Consider the following 16,146-nt stretch of genomic DNA (forward strand, 5'->3'; position numbering starts at 1 on the left):
ACCCGCATTAATCCTCTCACCCGATCCGAATTTGCCAACGATGCCCGTTAGTACTTTATCAGCGTAATTTGCGTGCAAATGAGGCTTCAGGAGCTGTTGCAGAACTCAGCAGGAGATCTGAGCTCTGCAATTTGCTGCATTGTTCTGGCATGGGCTGCTTAGAGAAAACACTGTAATCTCTAGCTCCTGTGTAGATAACAGACTGCAGGCTGTTTTAGCCAGCGGCTGCACAGAGAATACAATGTTATCTCCTGCTCCCAATGTGAAGGATGTTTTTATGCTGAACTAAAAATCATTGTTCAAACGAAAAGTGCACGATGGTAGCATTTACACACCACGATTATTACTCACAAGCTATCGTTTTAACGAATTTTGAGTAACTATCAGTGCGTGTAAGAGGGCCTTAAGTCTCATTTGCCACAGTATAGGTGTGGCACTTACCCAATGTTCATCTTTTTATACCAGGGGTTTAGTAATCTGTGCTTTATAATCATTCTGCCTTGCTGTAGCAGAAATCAGCTCTCCATGCACTTCTTGCGATAAACATGTTTATGTACAGCAACCAGTCAGAGGGAGCAACATTGCAGTGGAGAAGGGGGAATAGATCAGCAGCCATTGATGAAACAGGGAGAGTTTCTTAGACTACTTCAGACTGCTATAGATACTGTAGCTAAACTGTAGTCATAGATTACAGCTCTGCCTTTACCCCTTCCCGCTCCAGGACGTACATTTACGCCATGGAGCGTCGTGGTATATATGAAGAGAGGTTGCTGGGCGACCTCTCTGCATTCAGCGTGGGCGTCAGCTGTTTATTACAGCTGACACCCACGGGCAATAGCTGCAATCGGCCATGTGGCCGATTGTGGCTATTAACCCATTAAGTGCCACTGTCAATTCTGACAGCGACATTTAAATCCCCTGAACGATGTTGGGGGTCTCGTACGCCCCCCCCCCCCCCCGCGGTGAGATCGGGGGAGTCATGCAGGTGTCATGGTAGCCGGGCGCCTTGTAAAAGGCCTTGCGAGACTGCCTATTAAGCCATCCCCGTGGATTGGCTTGGTAGACTGCCTGTCAAATTGCACTATGAAGTAATGCTGTAGCATTACGTCATACTGCAGGAGCGATCAAAGCAATGCATGTTGCAGTCCCCCAGGGGGACTTAAAAGTAACATAAAAAAAGATCAATAAAGATTTTTTAATTGTAATAAAAAGGAATAAAAGTTTAAATCACCCCCCTTTTACCATATCTATAATTTAAAAATCTAAATCATAAAATAAAAATACATATTTGCTATCGCCGCGTCTGTAAAAGTCAGATCTATCAAAGTAGCCCATTATTTTTCCCGTATGGTAAACGTTGTCTGAAAAAAAAAGAACACCAGAAATACACCTTTTCAGTCACCCTGTCTCCCAGAAGAAAACGCAATAAAAAACGATCAAAACGTTGTATGTATTCCGAATTGGTACTAACGGAAACTACAGGACTTCCCGCAAAAAATGAGCCCTCGCACAACTAAGTCGACGGAAAAATAAAAAAGTTATTGCGCGCACAAGATGACCGCAGAAAATAATTGAAAAAAATTAAATGTCTGAAAAAAAAAATTGGTATCGTAGCAATCATACCGACCCATAGAATAAAGTTATCATGTCGTTCTTGTTGCAATTTGTGCGTCGTAGAAACAAGACGCACTGAAAGATGGCGGAATGTCGTTTTTCTTTTCATTTTACTCCACTTAGAATTTTTTAAAAGTTTTTCAGTACATTATATGGTACTTTAAATAGCACAATTGAAAACTCCAAAAACGCAAAAAACAAGCCTTCATACAGCGACGTTGATGGATAAATAAAGGAGTTACGATTTTTCAAAGGGGGAAGGAAAAAACAAAAATGGAAAAAAAAGGGGGCTGCGTCATTAAGGGGTTAATGGAGCCGAGTTAGAAATCATTCAAGAAGCAAGATTCAGGAAAATGGATAGCAGGTATTCATTCCCTATAGGGAGTGACTAACATCATTTTTGTACTCCTGACTGGACAACCACTTTAAGTCATTGCTTAAACTATTACTTTACATATTTATCTGAATGTTCAACTTAGTCTACATAACAACAAAATTATGAAGTTAGAGTAAACAAGTTACAAGTCATATAGGACAGGTAAATGAGCAGGTTGAAGACCTGCTCATTTACCTGTCCTATATAAAATATGGTCCCATGATTTATAGCATACAAAAAAAGATAATGTGCATGTTTGACCAGATATTTAGAAAAAGTGCAATATGTAATATAAGTAGATTGCAAATCGCAGCATAAAATTTGGTCACCATCGAAACTCACTCAGATATGACCAGTTGTATGGATATCATTGATACAGATCATAATTCACAATTTTAATTTTTCTAAAAGATCCCCACTGATTTTGAAATGAATAATAGTTTTTCATGGAAACCTATTGATATTTTTCCTTTAAATATGTGATATTTTTAGATGTCCTGATGTTTGAGACAGAAGACCTAGTTCTACGGAAGAATGAAAAAAATTTCATTCTATGCCTGCTAGAATTGGCTCGACGGGCATCTCGCTTTGGTATGAGTGCTCCAATGCTCATCCAGATGGAGGAGCAAATTGAGGAGGAAATTCGTGAGGAATTGGAACTGCCACCAATAGAAATCTCGCTCCCTAAACCTCCAAGTCAACGAAAGCTTTGTGACTTTAAAAATTTGGACCAAATGGTAAGTCAATCTATTAATTGTCTATCTATTAAAATAACATTCACTACCGGTCAAAAGTTTTAGAGCACCTCAATGTTTCCATTTATTTTGATATTAACATAGTTCAAGTCCAGCAAATAATGTAAAATGGTTCAAAGGTTGCAAATAGAGATGAGCGAGCACGCTCGGTAAGATCAGTTACTCAAGCGAGCCTCGCTCATCTCGAGTAACTGCCTTCACCTTCGAGCGTGCTCGGGGGGGCAGCAGGGGACGGGGAGAGCGGAGGGGAGTGGGGGGGAGAGTAAGAGAGATCTCTCTCTCCCCCCTGCTACCCCCCCCCCCCGAGCACGCTCGGAGGAGAAGGCAGTTACTTGAGATGAGCGAGGCTCCCTTGAGTAACTGACCTTACCGAGCGTGCGCACTCATCTCTAGTTGCAAAGTAAGTTAAAAACATCAAAATATTATGAAATTTAGCACAGAAAGGAAATTATGGTTTGAAATTGAATGCAAACCATTCCTACAGGTTCTAAACTTTTGTAGATTACTTTCAAGCCTTCTTTTAAATGGGGTTATATACTTGAGTGATTTTTTCCAGCATCGCGGTGCGGGAAAAAAAAATCACGGCATGCCCTATCTTTGGGCGTTTCTTTAGAACACATCACCCATTGTTTTCAATGGAGCTGGAAAACACATTGCACAGCATGTGATGCAAGGTTTCCCATTGATAACAATGGGAAACACTTGCTGATCCTCCGGTGCGGCTTTCAAAATTGCAACACATGCACGAGTGCGATATTGGGCAGAGTTTCACGGTCTGATATTGCGCTTAGCCATGTGAAAGTAACCTTAGAAGTGTAGGTTTGTCCCACAGATAAATTGCCAAGAAAGCCAAGGTGGCAGTTAGTACAATTTCCCATACCACCAAAAGACACTTGGAAACTCTTGACCTGAAGACATCTGGCAGACCAAAGGCCACTACAAAATCAGATGACAAATTTTTGAGAGTCAACAGTTTTTGCGATTGGTACCTCACAACATAAAATCTTCAAGCACAGCTTAATGTAGCAAAGAACAAACTAGTTTCCATTTCAACTGTGAAGAGAAGACTTCTATTCGCAGGTTTGAGAGGTAGAGTATCAGTAAGAAAGCCACTGCCAAGATTAAAAAACAAAACAAAAACAACTTCCTAGGCAATGCAACACCTCCAGTTGACTACCGAAGAGTGTAAGAAGATCTTATGGACTGATTAATCAAAATTTTACATCTTCGGTACATCATGCAGGTTTTTGTACGCCATCAAGTAGGTGAAAGGATGGTTCCTTAGTGTGTGACACCAACTATCAAACATTGAGAAGGAAGCGTAATGGTCTGGATTTTTTTTTCACTGGATACAGAGTTTGCAACTTGCGCAGTGTGACTGGCACTCTGGAAAAAAGGGTTACAGCAGCATTATAATGCATCCTTTGGTGTACGCCTAGTTGGTCAAAGGTTCATATTACAGCAAGACAATGATCCAAAACCTACTTCTAGCTTATGTCAGAACTACTTAAGAATGAAATGGTCTGCACAGTTTCCAAACTGAAACCCCATTGAGCTAGTTTGGGATGAACTGAATGGATGAAAGAAAAGCAACCTACAAGTACAGCGCATTCGTGGGAACGTCTGCAATAATGTGCAGAACAAATTTCTGAACAATATCTGAATGCAATTGTAGAAAGAATGCCTCGATTTTGTAAAGCTGTTATATCAGCAAGAGGGGGCTACTCTGAGAAGTCAAAATTTTTAAGTCAATTTGGTGAGACAAAGTTAATCCATTATTTTTATTCAGCTTAAGTTATTTGTTGTATGCTTTCTAGAGATGAGTGAGCAGTGCCTTATGCGAGTACCTGCCCGCTTGTCTCTAAAGATTCGGGTGCTGGCGGGAGAGAGAGGAGAGTTACGGGAGTGAGCAGGGAGGAGCCAAATCTCCCCCCGTTCACCACTTTCGGTACCTACAATGTATTACTTAACTTTTACATATCTTTCTGTGGGGGATAGAAAAAAAACTGAAATTCTACCATTGTCTTTTGAGTTTCATTTTTATAGTGTTCACCATGCAGTATAACATGATAGGTTTATTTTCTGGCTTAGCATAATTGCAACGATACCAAATTTTATAGTTTTTTATATGTTACCACTTTTTCACACTAAAAACACTCACAAAAATTATTCTTTACTTTGAATTTTTTCAAATATAATTATATTTAACTTTTTTCCCACAATATTTTGATCTCTCAATGGGACTTGAAAATGTGATGATTTGATTGCTTGTACTATGCCTAGGACAGCCCTCCTTCGAGAACCTGATGGAGGCAAAGTCTAATAGGCTGTGTTACATGCCAGACCCAGAGGCCAGATTTTCACTTATCAGGCTCGCCCACTCGATCCATCCTAAACTGTCTACTCACTCTGAAAAGCTAAAATCCATCTTGCTAAACAACAGTTACTAACAGCTCACTGACAGGTCAGATTATAGGTTGTCCATAGAGGTTTATGGAGAGGAACGGGAGATGGAGGGAGCAGTAGATGGTGCTGCATCTAATAGCAAGTGTTTCACTGTCTTTCAGCTACTGAAATCACATCTATACTGCTCGATACATCTTTATAATGTCTTTCATGCTGCTTCTTTGTAAATTAGAGATAGAAATAGGGGAGCAGAAACTCCTCTTCTGTGTACTATGTATGAGAGACATTATACCCACTAGCTCAGGAAAAACTGACAATTTTTAGACATTAAGCATGCAGAGGGGGAAACCTGCAAAATATGCAGGACACTTAATGGTCAGAAATAGTGTTATTCCTCATACACACAAATAACTGCTAAATCAGAAAAGTCATCTAAAAGTGTACCTATGTTTTAAAGATCTGCTAATGACTTGGTGCCACAGGACAACTTCATAGGTCTTGTAAAGTCTATGCCTTGACTAGTCAAAGTTCTTTTGGTGGCATGAGGGGCAGCCAATGGCAACAGACCATGCAAATGCTATTAGGCTCATGAGACAGTGGGACCCAGAACCAAATGGCAATTGCTGCCTTTCCCACTACTGATAGGCCTGCTTCAGAAAGTCCATCCAGTAGCAGAGGTCTTCTTGCAACTCCCAGTCAGCGCGTCAGTGCGGAGCCTGATTTCTCTGGTGTCTCTGGCACTTTGATGTACTGAGAGCATCATCCAACATCTATTCAGCTTGATGTTATGCGTAGCTGTTAGAGATGAGCGAACATACTCGTAACGAGTACTTACGCACCCGAGTACCGCCATTTTCGAGTACTTCAGTACTCGGGCGTAAAGATTCGGGGGGCGCCGATGATCCCCTCATCGGGGGGCGCCGATGATTCCCTCAATGATCACAAAGCATCCAGGCCCTGATACAGCAAAGCAGCCTCAAACCATGATGCTTCCACCAACATGTTTTAGTTGGGATGAGGTTTTGGTGTTGGTGTGCAGTATTATTTTTCCTCCTAACATAACATTATGCATTTATGCTAAAAAGTTCGGCTTTTGATCATCTGGTCATAGAATGTCATCTTAGAAGCATCGTGGAACATCTAGGTGGTCTTGGGCAAACTTTAGACAGATCATAATGTTTACTGCAGCAGCTACCTTTGTGGTGTTCTTCCATTAATACTATTCTTGTCCAGAGTTTTTCTATTAATTGATACAGAAACAGAGGTCCTTGTAGTCTTTTGAGTCTCTTGTATGTTTTTTGTTGTTATTGTAGGGCGTTGTTTACCAACCTTTTCAGCCTTGGGGCACCGCTACCAAAAATATTTTCACAATATACAAAATATAGCAAAAAGCCAGTAATTTAAAACCTTTTAGTTACCATTGTTAGCACCTTAATTTTACAATTAAAATAATAAACCAGGCCTACTTTTAAGTATGACACCCTTCCCCCATACATCATTGTGCGGGCATCAGTTGAACCACCCCTCTCTGAAAACAGCAATGTGTGGGCATTACTTTTCTTCCCAAACAGCTTTGGGTGGGTGGCACTGCCCCTCCTCTCTCCCCCCAAAAAACAATCTGTGACCACTATTATGATCCTCTCCGCGCTTACGCCCCCCCCCCCCCCCAGCACCTGCTGCCTCTTGTACTGTCCCCAGGTCAGAAGGCAATTGGTTGTTTTATTTTGAAATCATTTACCTTCCTGCATATATTTTCCACTGCTGCTTACTAGTCTGGAGTTGATCCCGCAAAATCGCAATTTACCGCAAAATCACGATTTTGCGCAATCACGGTTTTAAAATTACAAGTCCCATAGACCCCTGCAGAAAAAAACCTCAGCGAATTTCGCAGTGAAAAAAAAACTGTAGTGGGTAGTCACCTTAAAGCTGCTTCAGAGAGCAACATGGTTGGTACTTCCCCCTGGCACGTTCAGCTGTGCTTTGATGACAGTTAGGCACCTTCTGTAGCCTTGCATATAACACTGGTCAACACTGAAATTGTTACTGTAGTACCTTGGTGTGTTGAACACGAATATGACCATGAAAAATATCTATTGGCTCTTGTTTTGAAGATATTTCATATAGTTCATTTTCTGTGTTTTACCGTGAAAATTTATCCTGTAGGACAGGACCTGTCGTGATGTCACCCTCATGTGATCAGTCACTGCCTCTGATTTCATTGTCTTACACCTAGCCCCCAACATAACCAGTACACCATGTTAACTCCTAGTATCAACACCTAATCACTAGTGTACTGTATAAAACCCAGTCGGAAAGGTTGAGCATTTAAAATATTTCAGACTTCGTGGGATACAGTTTAAGCTACTGTTACATAAAACGGTTATTATTTTATCAATTTAGTTACAATACAGAACACTAATGCCTCGAAAGTGCTTTAATACCATGGACAATTTTTGCTATATTTGTGGGAAAATTACATTTGCCAACCAGAAGAGAAGGATCACTTCTCAAGTGAAGGAGGCATATCATCTTTACTTCGGATGCAAGATCGGTGACCAAGACAAGTCTTGGGCCCCGCATATATGCTGTGCTACATGTACAACACAGCTTTCACAGTGGTTGAATGGCAAAAAACCATCAATACCGTTTGCAATCCCCATGGTGTGGAGAGAGCCAAGCAACCACACAAATGTTACTTCTACTTGGCTCCTCCTCTTTCCGGTAGGATAACAAAGCAAAAGAAGTCGAGAATACTCCACCCCAACATTTCGTCTGCATTGTGATCAGTTCCATGGGATATATAAAATACAGTACACGTGTTTCTTATGTGAGTGGGATAGCCGAGCAAGGGAATTGCACTACTTGCGGAAAGAATGGACTCGCAGACAAATGTAGCAGTTGGAGAGAAGAATATCCAGTACCCAGCTCTGGTTGAGGCTCACAAAATCTTGCTACCACCCCTTCACATCAAATTAGGTTTGATTAGAACTCCAGAAATGACCGGTTCAACAACTTGCTGCAGGGTGATGCGAAACAAGCATGCAATGCTTTTAGCCTAGTGTCCACAAACTTTCTCGGGAATGTTAGGGCAGAAAACTACAAGGAACCAATACAAGACATGCTGAGAAAATAGTCCACTACTGTGCTGGCTGACTACTGCTGGACACTCCACAGAAATGCTCCCAAACAGCTGGACATGAGTCAGGCAAAGAAATCCAAGATGTAGTCTATGACTTCATTTTTTATAGGTATTAATGATAGGCCTATTACTAATGACATGCATTTCATGATTATTGCAGATTACCCAAAAGAATGGAGCCAGTTTTGCATTTTGACATATTCGTGTTTAGCACATAAAAATTGAAAAGAAATTACTAATTTTATTTCAATAACATGACTTTTGCAAAAATTTGTTGATCAGTGTAATTGGACGTCAGCCAGGTAGCTTTCAGCCAGTTGTGGGCAGAACCTCTGTTCGTTGTTTGTACAGTTGTTGCTTAGAGGATGTGGAATGGGAAAATGTGCATGACTACTGATTCTTTTTTTTCCAATCTGAGAGCAGTGGCATCCCTGGCAGGTTCCTATGGCACCCCAGTTGGGACTCATTGCTGTAAGGACTAAAAAATTAATTGGTTAATTGGGGTATGGTCCTTTAAGAATTGTTGTAAAGGAGAATGACGGGTCTGGTGGGGCAAACCCAGAAAGCGGTCATGTGCCATCTTGCTAAATCAGCACTGTTTGAGGCAGAGACAGATTGAATAGAGAGAGGTCTTATGCATGTTTGAGAAAAGTCTTCCAGAGTTGCAAGCAAAGCAGCCTGAGTAGACAGACCGGAAAAGGGAAACCATTAAGGTCTCTAACTGCTATACTGTTATCCAGCACCAACTTGACATAGTTAGAAGCCTCTGCTTATCTGTATGGCTGTGCAAAGTCTAGTTTTTTTCCCGGTTTATTATGGAGTTAAGCAACATAACCACCAGCCAATCCTGGAATCGAGCATTCCTCCAAAAGTATGGGCAAGAGAACTTGGAGTTCCACCCATATGAAATATTAGTCCCATCCACATAATCAGTCACCGAGACAGAAAAAATTCCCTAAAGGGAAATAAGTGTATCACCGAGGGAACCACTAAATAATACGTAAAATATAACTTTTATTACTACAAAATTAAAATATTATCGATAAGAGCGTGGTCAAATCTTGGATAAGTGTTGTGCCTATAGTGACCACACGGCACCGTATGTTTAAGATATGCTCCTTGGATGAATAGGAAAATTCATAAATTGTACTGACATATATAAGTGACCCGGTGTCAATACCACTATCAATAGTATCTTAGTGCGTATACACCGTGTATCACCAGCTTAGTACAATAACTTACTTCAATCTCACACACTGGTAATGGGATAATTTATATCCAATATGTGAAAGAGGTAACAGTAAATAGCACACCATAAGGTGACAGGGTAAGTTAGATACACCCTTATAGCCACTTAATTCCAATATACCTATAGTCCTCTATAGCGTTCCCAGTTGCCAAAAACTATATTGGGTCATATGCACCAAACAATATCAGGTGATGTATACTTGCAAACACCGTGATATGTGAGAGCAACAAGAGGATATGTATACTGTTCTTCCTTTATAAAGATATAATAAAAAGGAATGATATATTTATGTAGGAATTGTACCAAACTTGAAATCCATCACTAGAGGTGTGAGAGATTCAACATTGGAGTTTAAACACTCTATTATCCAAGGTGTCAGTTCACTAAGCCTTAGATCACTGACAATACTAATGCATCATGCTGCTTATGAGTGCTTATACTTATTTTTATTATTTTATTAACATCAGTAAAGCACTGTATAGTTACAACAGTGATGCCCTAGAGTCATGCCCCTATAATTGTACGGACAGACTGGGTCAATCTTGCTGTTTGACAATCACTTTAGAAGGAGTGTCATGTATAAGGCAGGACTAGTTTGTAGTCCTAATATGCCTTAATGACCAGTCTCCTCACAACTATGCCTAGTACTTAATTGCATCATAGATAGTTTTAGCCCATAAAAATGCACTATAGTGTGTAGACCTCGGCTTTCTGCCTATTAAAGGTCGCTTTATTCAGTGCTAGATCACAAAAGTCACCATCAGATCACATAAGTCACCATCAACGCGTTTCAACAGCTCACGTAATTAAGCTGTATCATCAGGATGGTATTAAACACAGCAATCACAAAGTGAATTGCATGCGGAAAATTTGGCTGAGTATTAGTGCAGTCATTGATGTTTAAGACCACATCACCCAAACACTTGGCAAAGTATTGGTGCAGTTCTTGATGTATAAGACTGCACCAAAAATTGTTCTAGTGGTGCAGTCTTATACATCAAGAACTGCACCAATACTTTGCCAAGTGTTTGGGTGATGTGGTCTTAAACATCAATGACTGCACTAATACTCAGCCAAATTTTCCGCATGCAATTCACTTTGTGATTGCTGTGTTTAATACCATCCTGATGATACAGCTTAATTACGTGAGCTGTTGAAACGCGTTGATGGTGACTTATGTGATCTGATGGTGACTTTTGTGATCTAGCACTGAATAAAGCGACCTTTAATAGGCAGAAAGCCGAGGTCTACACACTATAGTGCATTTTTATGGGCTAAAACTATCTATGATGCAATTAAGTACTAGGCATAGTTGTGAGGAGACTGGTCATTAAGGCATATTAGGACTACAAACTAGTCCTGCCTTATACATGACACTCCTTCTAAAGTGATTGTCAAACAGCAAGATTGACCCAGTCTGTCCGTACAATTATAGGGGCATGACTCTAGGGCATCACTGTTGTAACTATACAGTGCTTTACTGATGTTAATAAAATAATAAAAATAAGTATAAGCACTCATAAGCAGCATGATGCATTAGTATTGTCAGTGATCTAAGGCTTAGTGAACTGACACCTTGGATAATAGAGTGTTTAAACTCCAATGTTGAATCTCTCACACCTCTAGTGATGGATTTCAAGTTTGGTACAATTCCTACATAAATATATCATTCCTTTTTATTATATCTTTATAAAGGAAGAACAGTATACATATCCTCTTGTTGCTCTCACATATCACGGTGTTTGCAAGTATACATCACCTGATATTGTTTGGTGCATATGACCCAATATAGTTTTTGGCAACTGGGAACGCTATAGAGGACTATAGGTATATTGGAATTAAGTGGCTATAAGGGTGTATCTAACTTACCCTGTCACCTTATGGTGTGCTATTTACTGTTACCTCTTTCACATATTGGATATAAATTATCCCATTACCAGTGTGTGAGATTGAAGTAAGTTATTGTACTAAGCTGGTGATACACGGTGTATACGCACTAAGATACTATTGATAGTGGTATTGACACCGGGTCACTTATATATGTCAGTACAATTTATGAATTTTCCTATTCATCCAAGGAGCATATCTTAAACATACGGTGCCGTGTGGTCACTATAGGCACAACACTTATCCAAGATTTGACCACGCTCTTATCGATAATATTTTAATTTTGTAGTAATAAAAGTTATATTTTACGTATTATTTAGTGGTTCCCTCGGTGATACACCCATCCACATAATCACAAGAGGCCAACAGCAGCTGGAGGTGAACGCTGAATCAGCAGTATAAGAGCCTGGTATGGGACAGTGTGCAGACGGCCCTGCTAGCCCCTCCCCTGGGCCTATACCAAAACAAAAGTGAGATATCACCACCTGCCAGGGTCACTTTATTATCCTTGGGTTCTTTGTCACCCCTTAATGCATCTTAATGGCGTAAGATGCACCAAATTAATTAAGAGGTTCATGCCCCTTAATAAATTTGTCGCTTCTCTGGCCATCTATGTGCCAGGGAGCCAAATTTATGCCAGCTATAAGCTGGTGTTGACTTTCACTATAATTTTTACCACGTTCTGAGATAAATTGCAGTAAATGGATCTGGTCATAAGTGTCCTTGCCCTCTTCCAACAGCACCACACACAGTTTTTAAGAGAAGTAGTGAAGGAGGCTAGACAAGGCAAAAAATTGCAACTTTGTAACCCTGCAATACTACATCTCCTTGGACAGACGGTAATACAGTACTTCCCCAGGGGGAATTTTCACCCCTCTGCTTTTTGACATGAAAAAAATAAAAAACATATGAAGATGATATTCAAAAGTGTTGTGCAACAATTGCCAAGTATATTATCATATGTAAAATAGTTCAATGCAGTTTTGTAGTTCTAAAAAAAAATAGTAGCACTCCGGTGACATCGGTTTGAAAATTTGAACAGGTGAATTTTTACCTAGGGTAGTATTCTAGGGTTAATGCTAGAATTGTGGCCCATCTGACTTTATAAACTCTCCCAATGTATCTAACCGTGAATTGTTATACACTCAGGTCTTTATATCAATATTTACTGATTAATTATATTCATTGTAATAGGTGCAGCATTTGGTAAGCAGATGTACATGTCCAGTGCAATTCTGTATGATCAAAGTCTCTGAAGGAAAATACAAGGTGGGGGAATCCAACACTCTCATCTTTGTTAGGGTAAGTAGTTTTTGTGAATCTACATGTATGTATGCTTAGGAAAAGTTTTCTGGTTTAACATAAATACAAACTAATCATTGTATAATAAAGTGCTTAGCAATTTTCTCAAAGCCCCCATACATGTTAGTGTTTAGTCGTCCGAACCCACAATCAAGTGTTTGCTCATTTGTTGATTGATATTACAGTCAGTTGGTTGAGTGAATGTGCGTTTTAATATTGGATCCTGGCCATCTGTCCATGTGAAAGGCCCATTAGTAAACAGACAACTACTATTTTGATATCATCAAATTTAAATTCTGCATAGCAGTAAAAATGGACACCATTCTGACAGCTTCACAATACAATTCTGCCCAAGAATAAAGACAAACCTTATAGTCATATCATCACAATAGAATTCTGCTTCAGAATGAATACAGAAATATTGTGACATCATTACTATAGAATTCTGGCTAGCAATAAAGAAACACACATTTGTAAAATCATCACATAGGCAGACAGACAGTATTGTGATATCATCAAATTTATATTTTGCATAGCAATAAAGCTTGAGACCATTGTGGAAACGTAACAATGGAATTGTGTGTAGGAATAAAGACGAATAGTATTGCACAATCATCGCAATAGAATTATGTCTAGGAAAAAAGACAGACATTTTGGTGGCACCATCACAATGGAACTCTTTAGAGGAGTAAACACACTATTGTGACAATGTCTCAATTATATTTTGCCAAGGAATAAATATAAATTCTATTTTTATATAATCATAAAGGAATTCTCCCCAGAAATAAAGCCATACGCTAATGTGAAATCCTCATAATGGCATTCAGCCTAGGACCAAAGACAAACACAATTTTAAAATCATCACAATGAAATTCTGCCTAGGATATAGACAAACATTATGTTGACATCATCAATATTAAATTGGCCTATCAATAAATACACTATTGTGACATCATCATGATGGAACTCTGATATTATAGACAAAGAATACTGTGATATAATCACAAGAGAATTTCCCCTAGCAATGAAGACAAACACTATTGTGACATCACTGCAATTCAATTTTGTCTATCAATAAAGACATACTTGTGACATCATAACAATGGAATTTTCCCTAGGCAAAAAGAAATACACTATTGTGACATAATCATATTGGAATTCTTCCTAGATATAAAGATCTACACTATTGTAAGATCATAAGAATAGAATTCTCCCTAGCAATAAACACAACGCAGTACTCTCTAGGAATACACTCTTGTGACATCATAACAAAAGAACTTTGTTTTGGATTGAAGCCAAGCACCATTTATTTCAGCCTAGAAATAATGATAACCCAGCGTTGACATCACCACAATGGAATTCTACCTAGCAATAAAAGCATACACTATTGTGACCTATTACAATGAAATTCTCCCTAGGATTAAGAAAAACAGTATTTTGATATCAAAACAATGGAATTGCATTTAGTAATAAAGACAGACATTATTATGACATCATAACAACATTATTCTAAACAGAATGAAAGAGACATCACTGTGACATAATCACAGTAAAATCCTCCCTATTAAAAAGGACAAACATTATTATGACATCATCACAGTGGAATTCTGCTTAGGAATAAAAAAAACCCACAATTGTCATGTCATCATACGATTTTGGTTAGGAATAAAGACAAATACTATTTTGACTTCATTGTTATAGACTCCTAATAAGCAAAAAGCAGACAGACAACCACAAATGTGATACTGTCAAATTTTATTGATGCATAGCAGCAAAGATCAGCATCATTGCAATGTCCTCACAATGGAATACTGTTTAAAAATGAAAGCAAACATTATGACATCATCAGAATGCGATTCTCCATAGGAATAAAAATCTACGTTAATTTGACATCATCATGATGGAATTCTCTCTAGGCGTAAGGTCAAATATTGTGATGACATCATAACAAATTAATTCTCCATGGGAATGAAGATAGCACTACTGTGACATTATGAGAATGGAATTCTCACTAGAAATAGAGATGTGCAATATTGTGATGTTACCACAATAAAATTCAGCCTAAATAAAGACATACACTATTGAGTCATCATGACGATGGAATTCAGTCTAGGAACGATGAAAACCACTTGTGAAATAATCACCAAGGTATTCTCCCTAGGAATAAAGATAAGCACTATTGTGACATCATCACAATAGAATTGTCGCTAGGAATAAAGATTTACAAAATTTCGACATCATTACAATAGAAAAAAATGAAAAAGGTTTAGTACGGTGTTAGCCAGTAGAGCAAAATGTGATTGCTCTCAGCAAGAGAAACCAAGTAATCTTGTAGATATGATACCTTTTAATGGCTAATGTTATAGCAAGCTTTCCAACCTACTCAGGATCCTTTTTAGGCCTTGTTCACACAAGCGCTGTTTTATCCGCGCTAAAACATCGCATTTGGCTCGTGCAAAAATCGCCCGTTCACACAATTGGAACGTACGTGGTATGTGTTATCCAGCTCCCATAGGAGTCTATTGAAACTCCCACACACCAAAGATAGGTCAGGTCCTATCTTTTCTGGCAGCACGGACCTTAGATGCGAGCTTTGCAGTCACATGTTCTATTTTTGTTAGATGCGAGTATTTTGCACATCTAAAATTCCTACATGTGAATGCTTCTATAGGAAACAATTGCTTCTAATAGACGTGATCTTTTCGCGTGCCTATAATGCACGAAAATAGCAGTCGTGTGAACAAGGCTCTAGCCTGAGGAAGGACCCCGAGTAGGTTTGAAAGCTCGCTATAACATCATGTATTTTTGTTAGCCATTAAAAGGTATCATATCTACAAGATTACTTGGTTCCTTTTGCTGAGAACAATCACAATAGAAAAAAGACATACACTGTTGTAACTTCATCAAAAAAAGGAATTCTTCTATAGGAATAAAGATTACACTACTGTGTCATCAGGACAATGGAATTCAGCCTATAAATAATGACAAAATTGTTGTGACATCATCACAATGGAATGCAGCCTATGAATAAAGAAAAACACTATAATGATATAATTGCAATGGAATTGTGACTAGGAATAAAGTCGAGCAGTACAGTGAAATCATCATAAATGTGTTTTCCCTATCAGTTTAGACATACATTATTGTGACATTACCAGAATGGAATTCTGAGAATGAACATAGACAAAATCTATTGTGACATCATCACAATGGAATTTTCATTTTAGTATTATACACATTATCTTGAGATCAGCACAATCGAATTTACCCTAAAAATGAAGACAAAAATCAAAAATAATATATTTGACCCAGATTGACTGGATGGACTGTAGATGAATATATAGTGACATTTTGCCCCTGGCAAAAACAATGCCCAATAAATACCATCCCCACTGATTAAATTTTAACTTTTATTAGA

At 38.8% G+C, this 16,146-nt stretch overlaps 1 protein-coding gene across 2 annotated transcripts in view; it reads left to right on the forward strand.

The window, feature by feature from the left end:
• The window catches only part of GAS2L2 (growth arrest specific 2 like 2), a 61,860-nt gene that overhangs the window by 24,198 nt on the left and 21,516 nt on the right, over positions 1-16,146 (forward strand). For both annotated transcript variants that reach the window (XM_066575146.1, XM_066575156.1), the window contains exons 3-4: positions 2,483-2,727; positions 12,621-12,728. In XM_066575146.1, coding sequence (XP_066431243.1) covers positions 2,483-2,727; positions 12,621-12,728 — 353 coding nt within the window. The remainder of the gene's footprint in view (positions 1-2,482; positions 2,728-12,620; positions 12,729-16,146) is intronic.

Source organism: Eleutherodactylus coqui, chromosome 1 (genome assembly GCF_035609145.1).
Source record: "Eleutherodactylus coqui strain aEleCoq1 chromosome 1, aEleCoq1.hap1, whole genome shotgun sequence".
Lineage (NCBI taxonomy): Eukaryota > Metazoa > Chordata > Amphibia > Anura > Eleutherodactylidae > Eleutherodactylus > Eleutherodactylus coqui.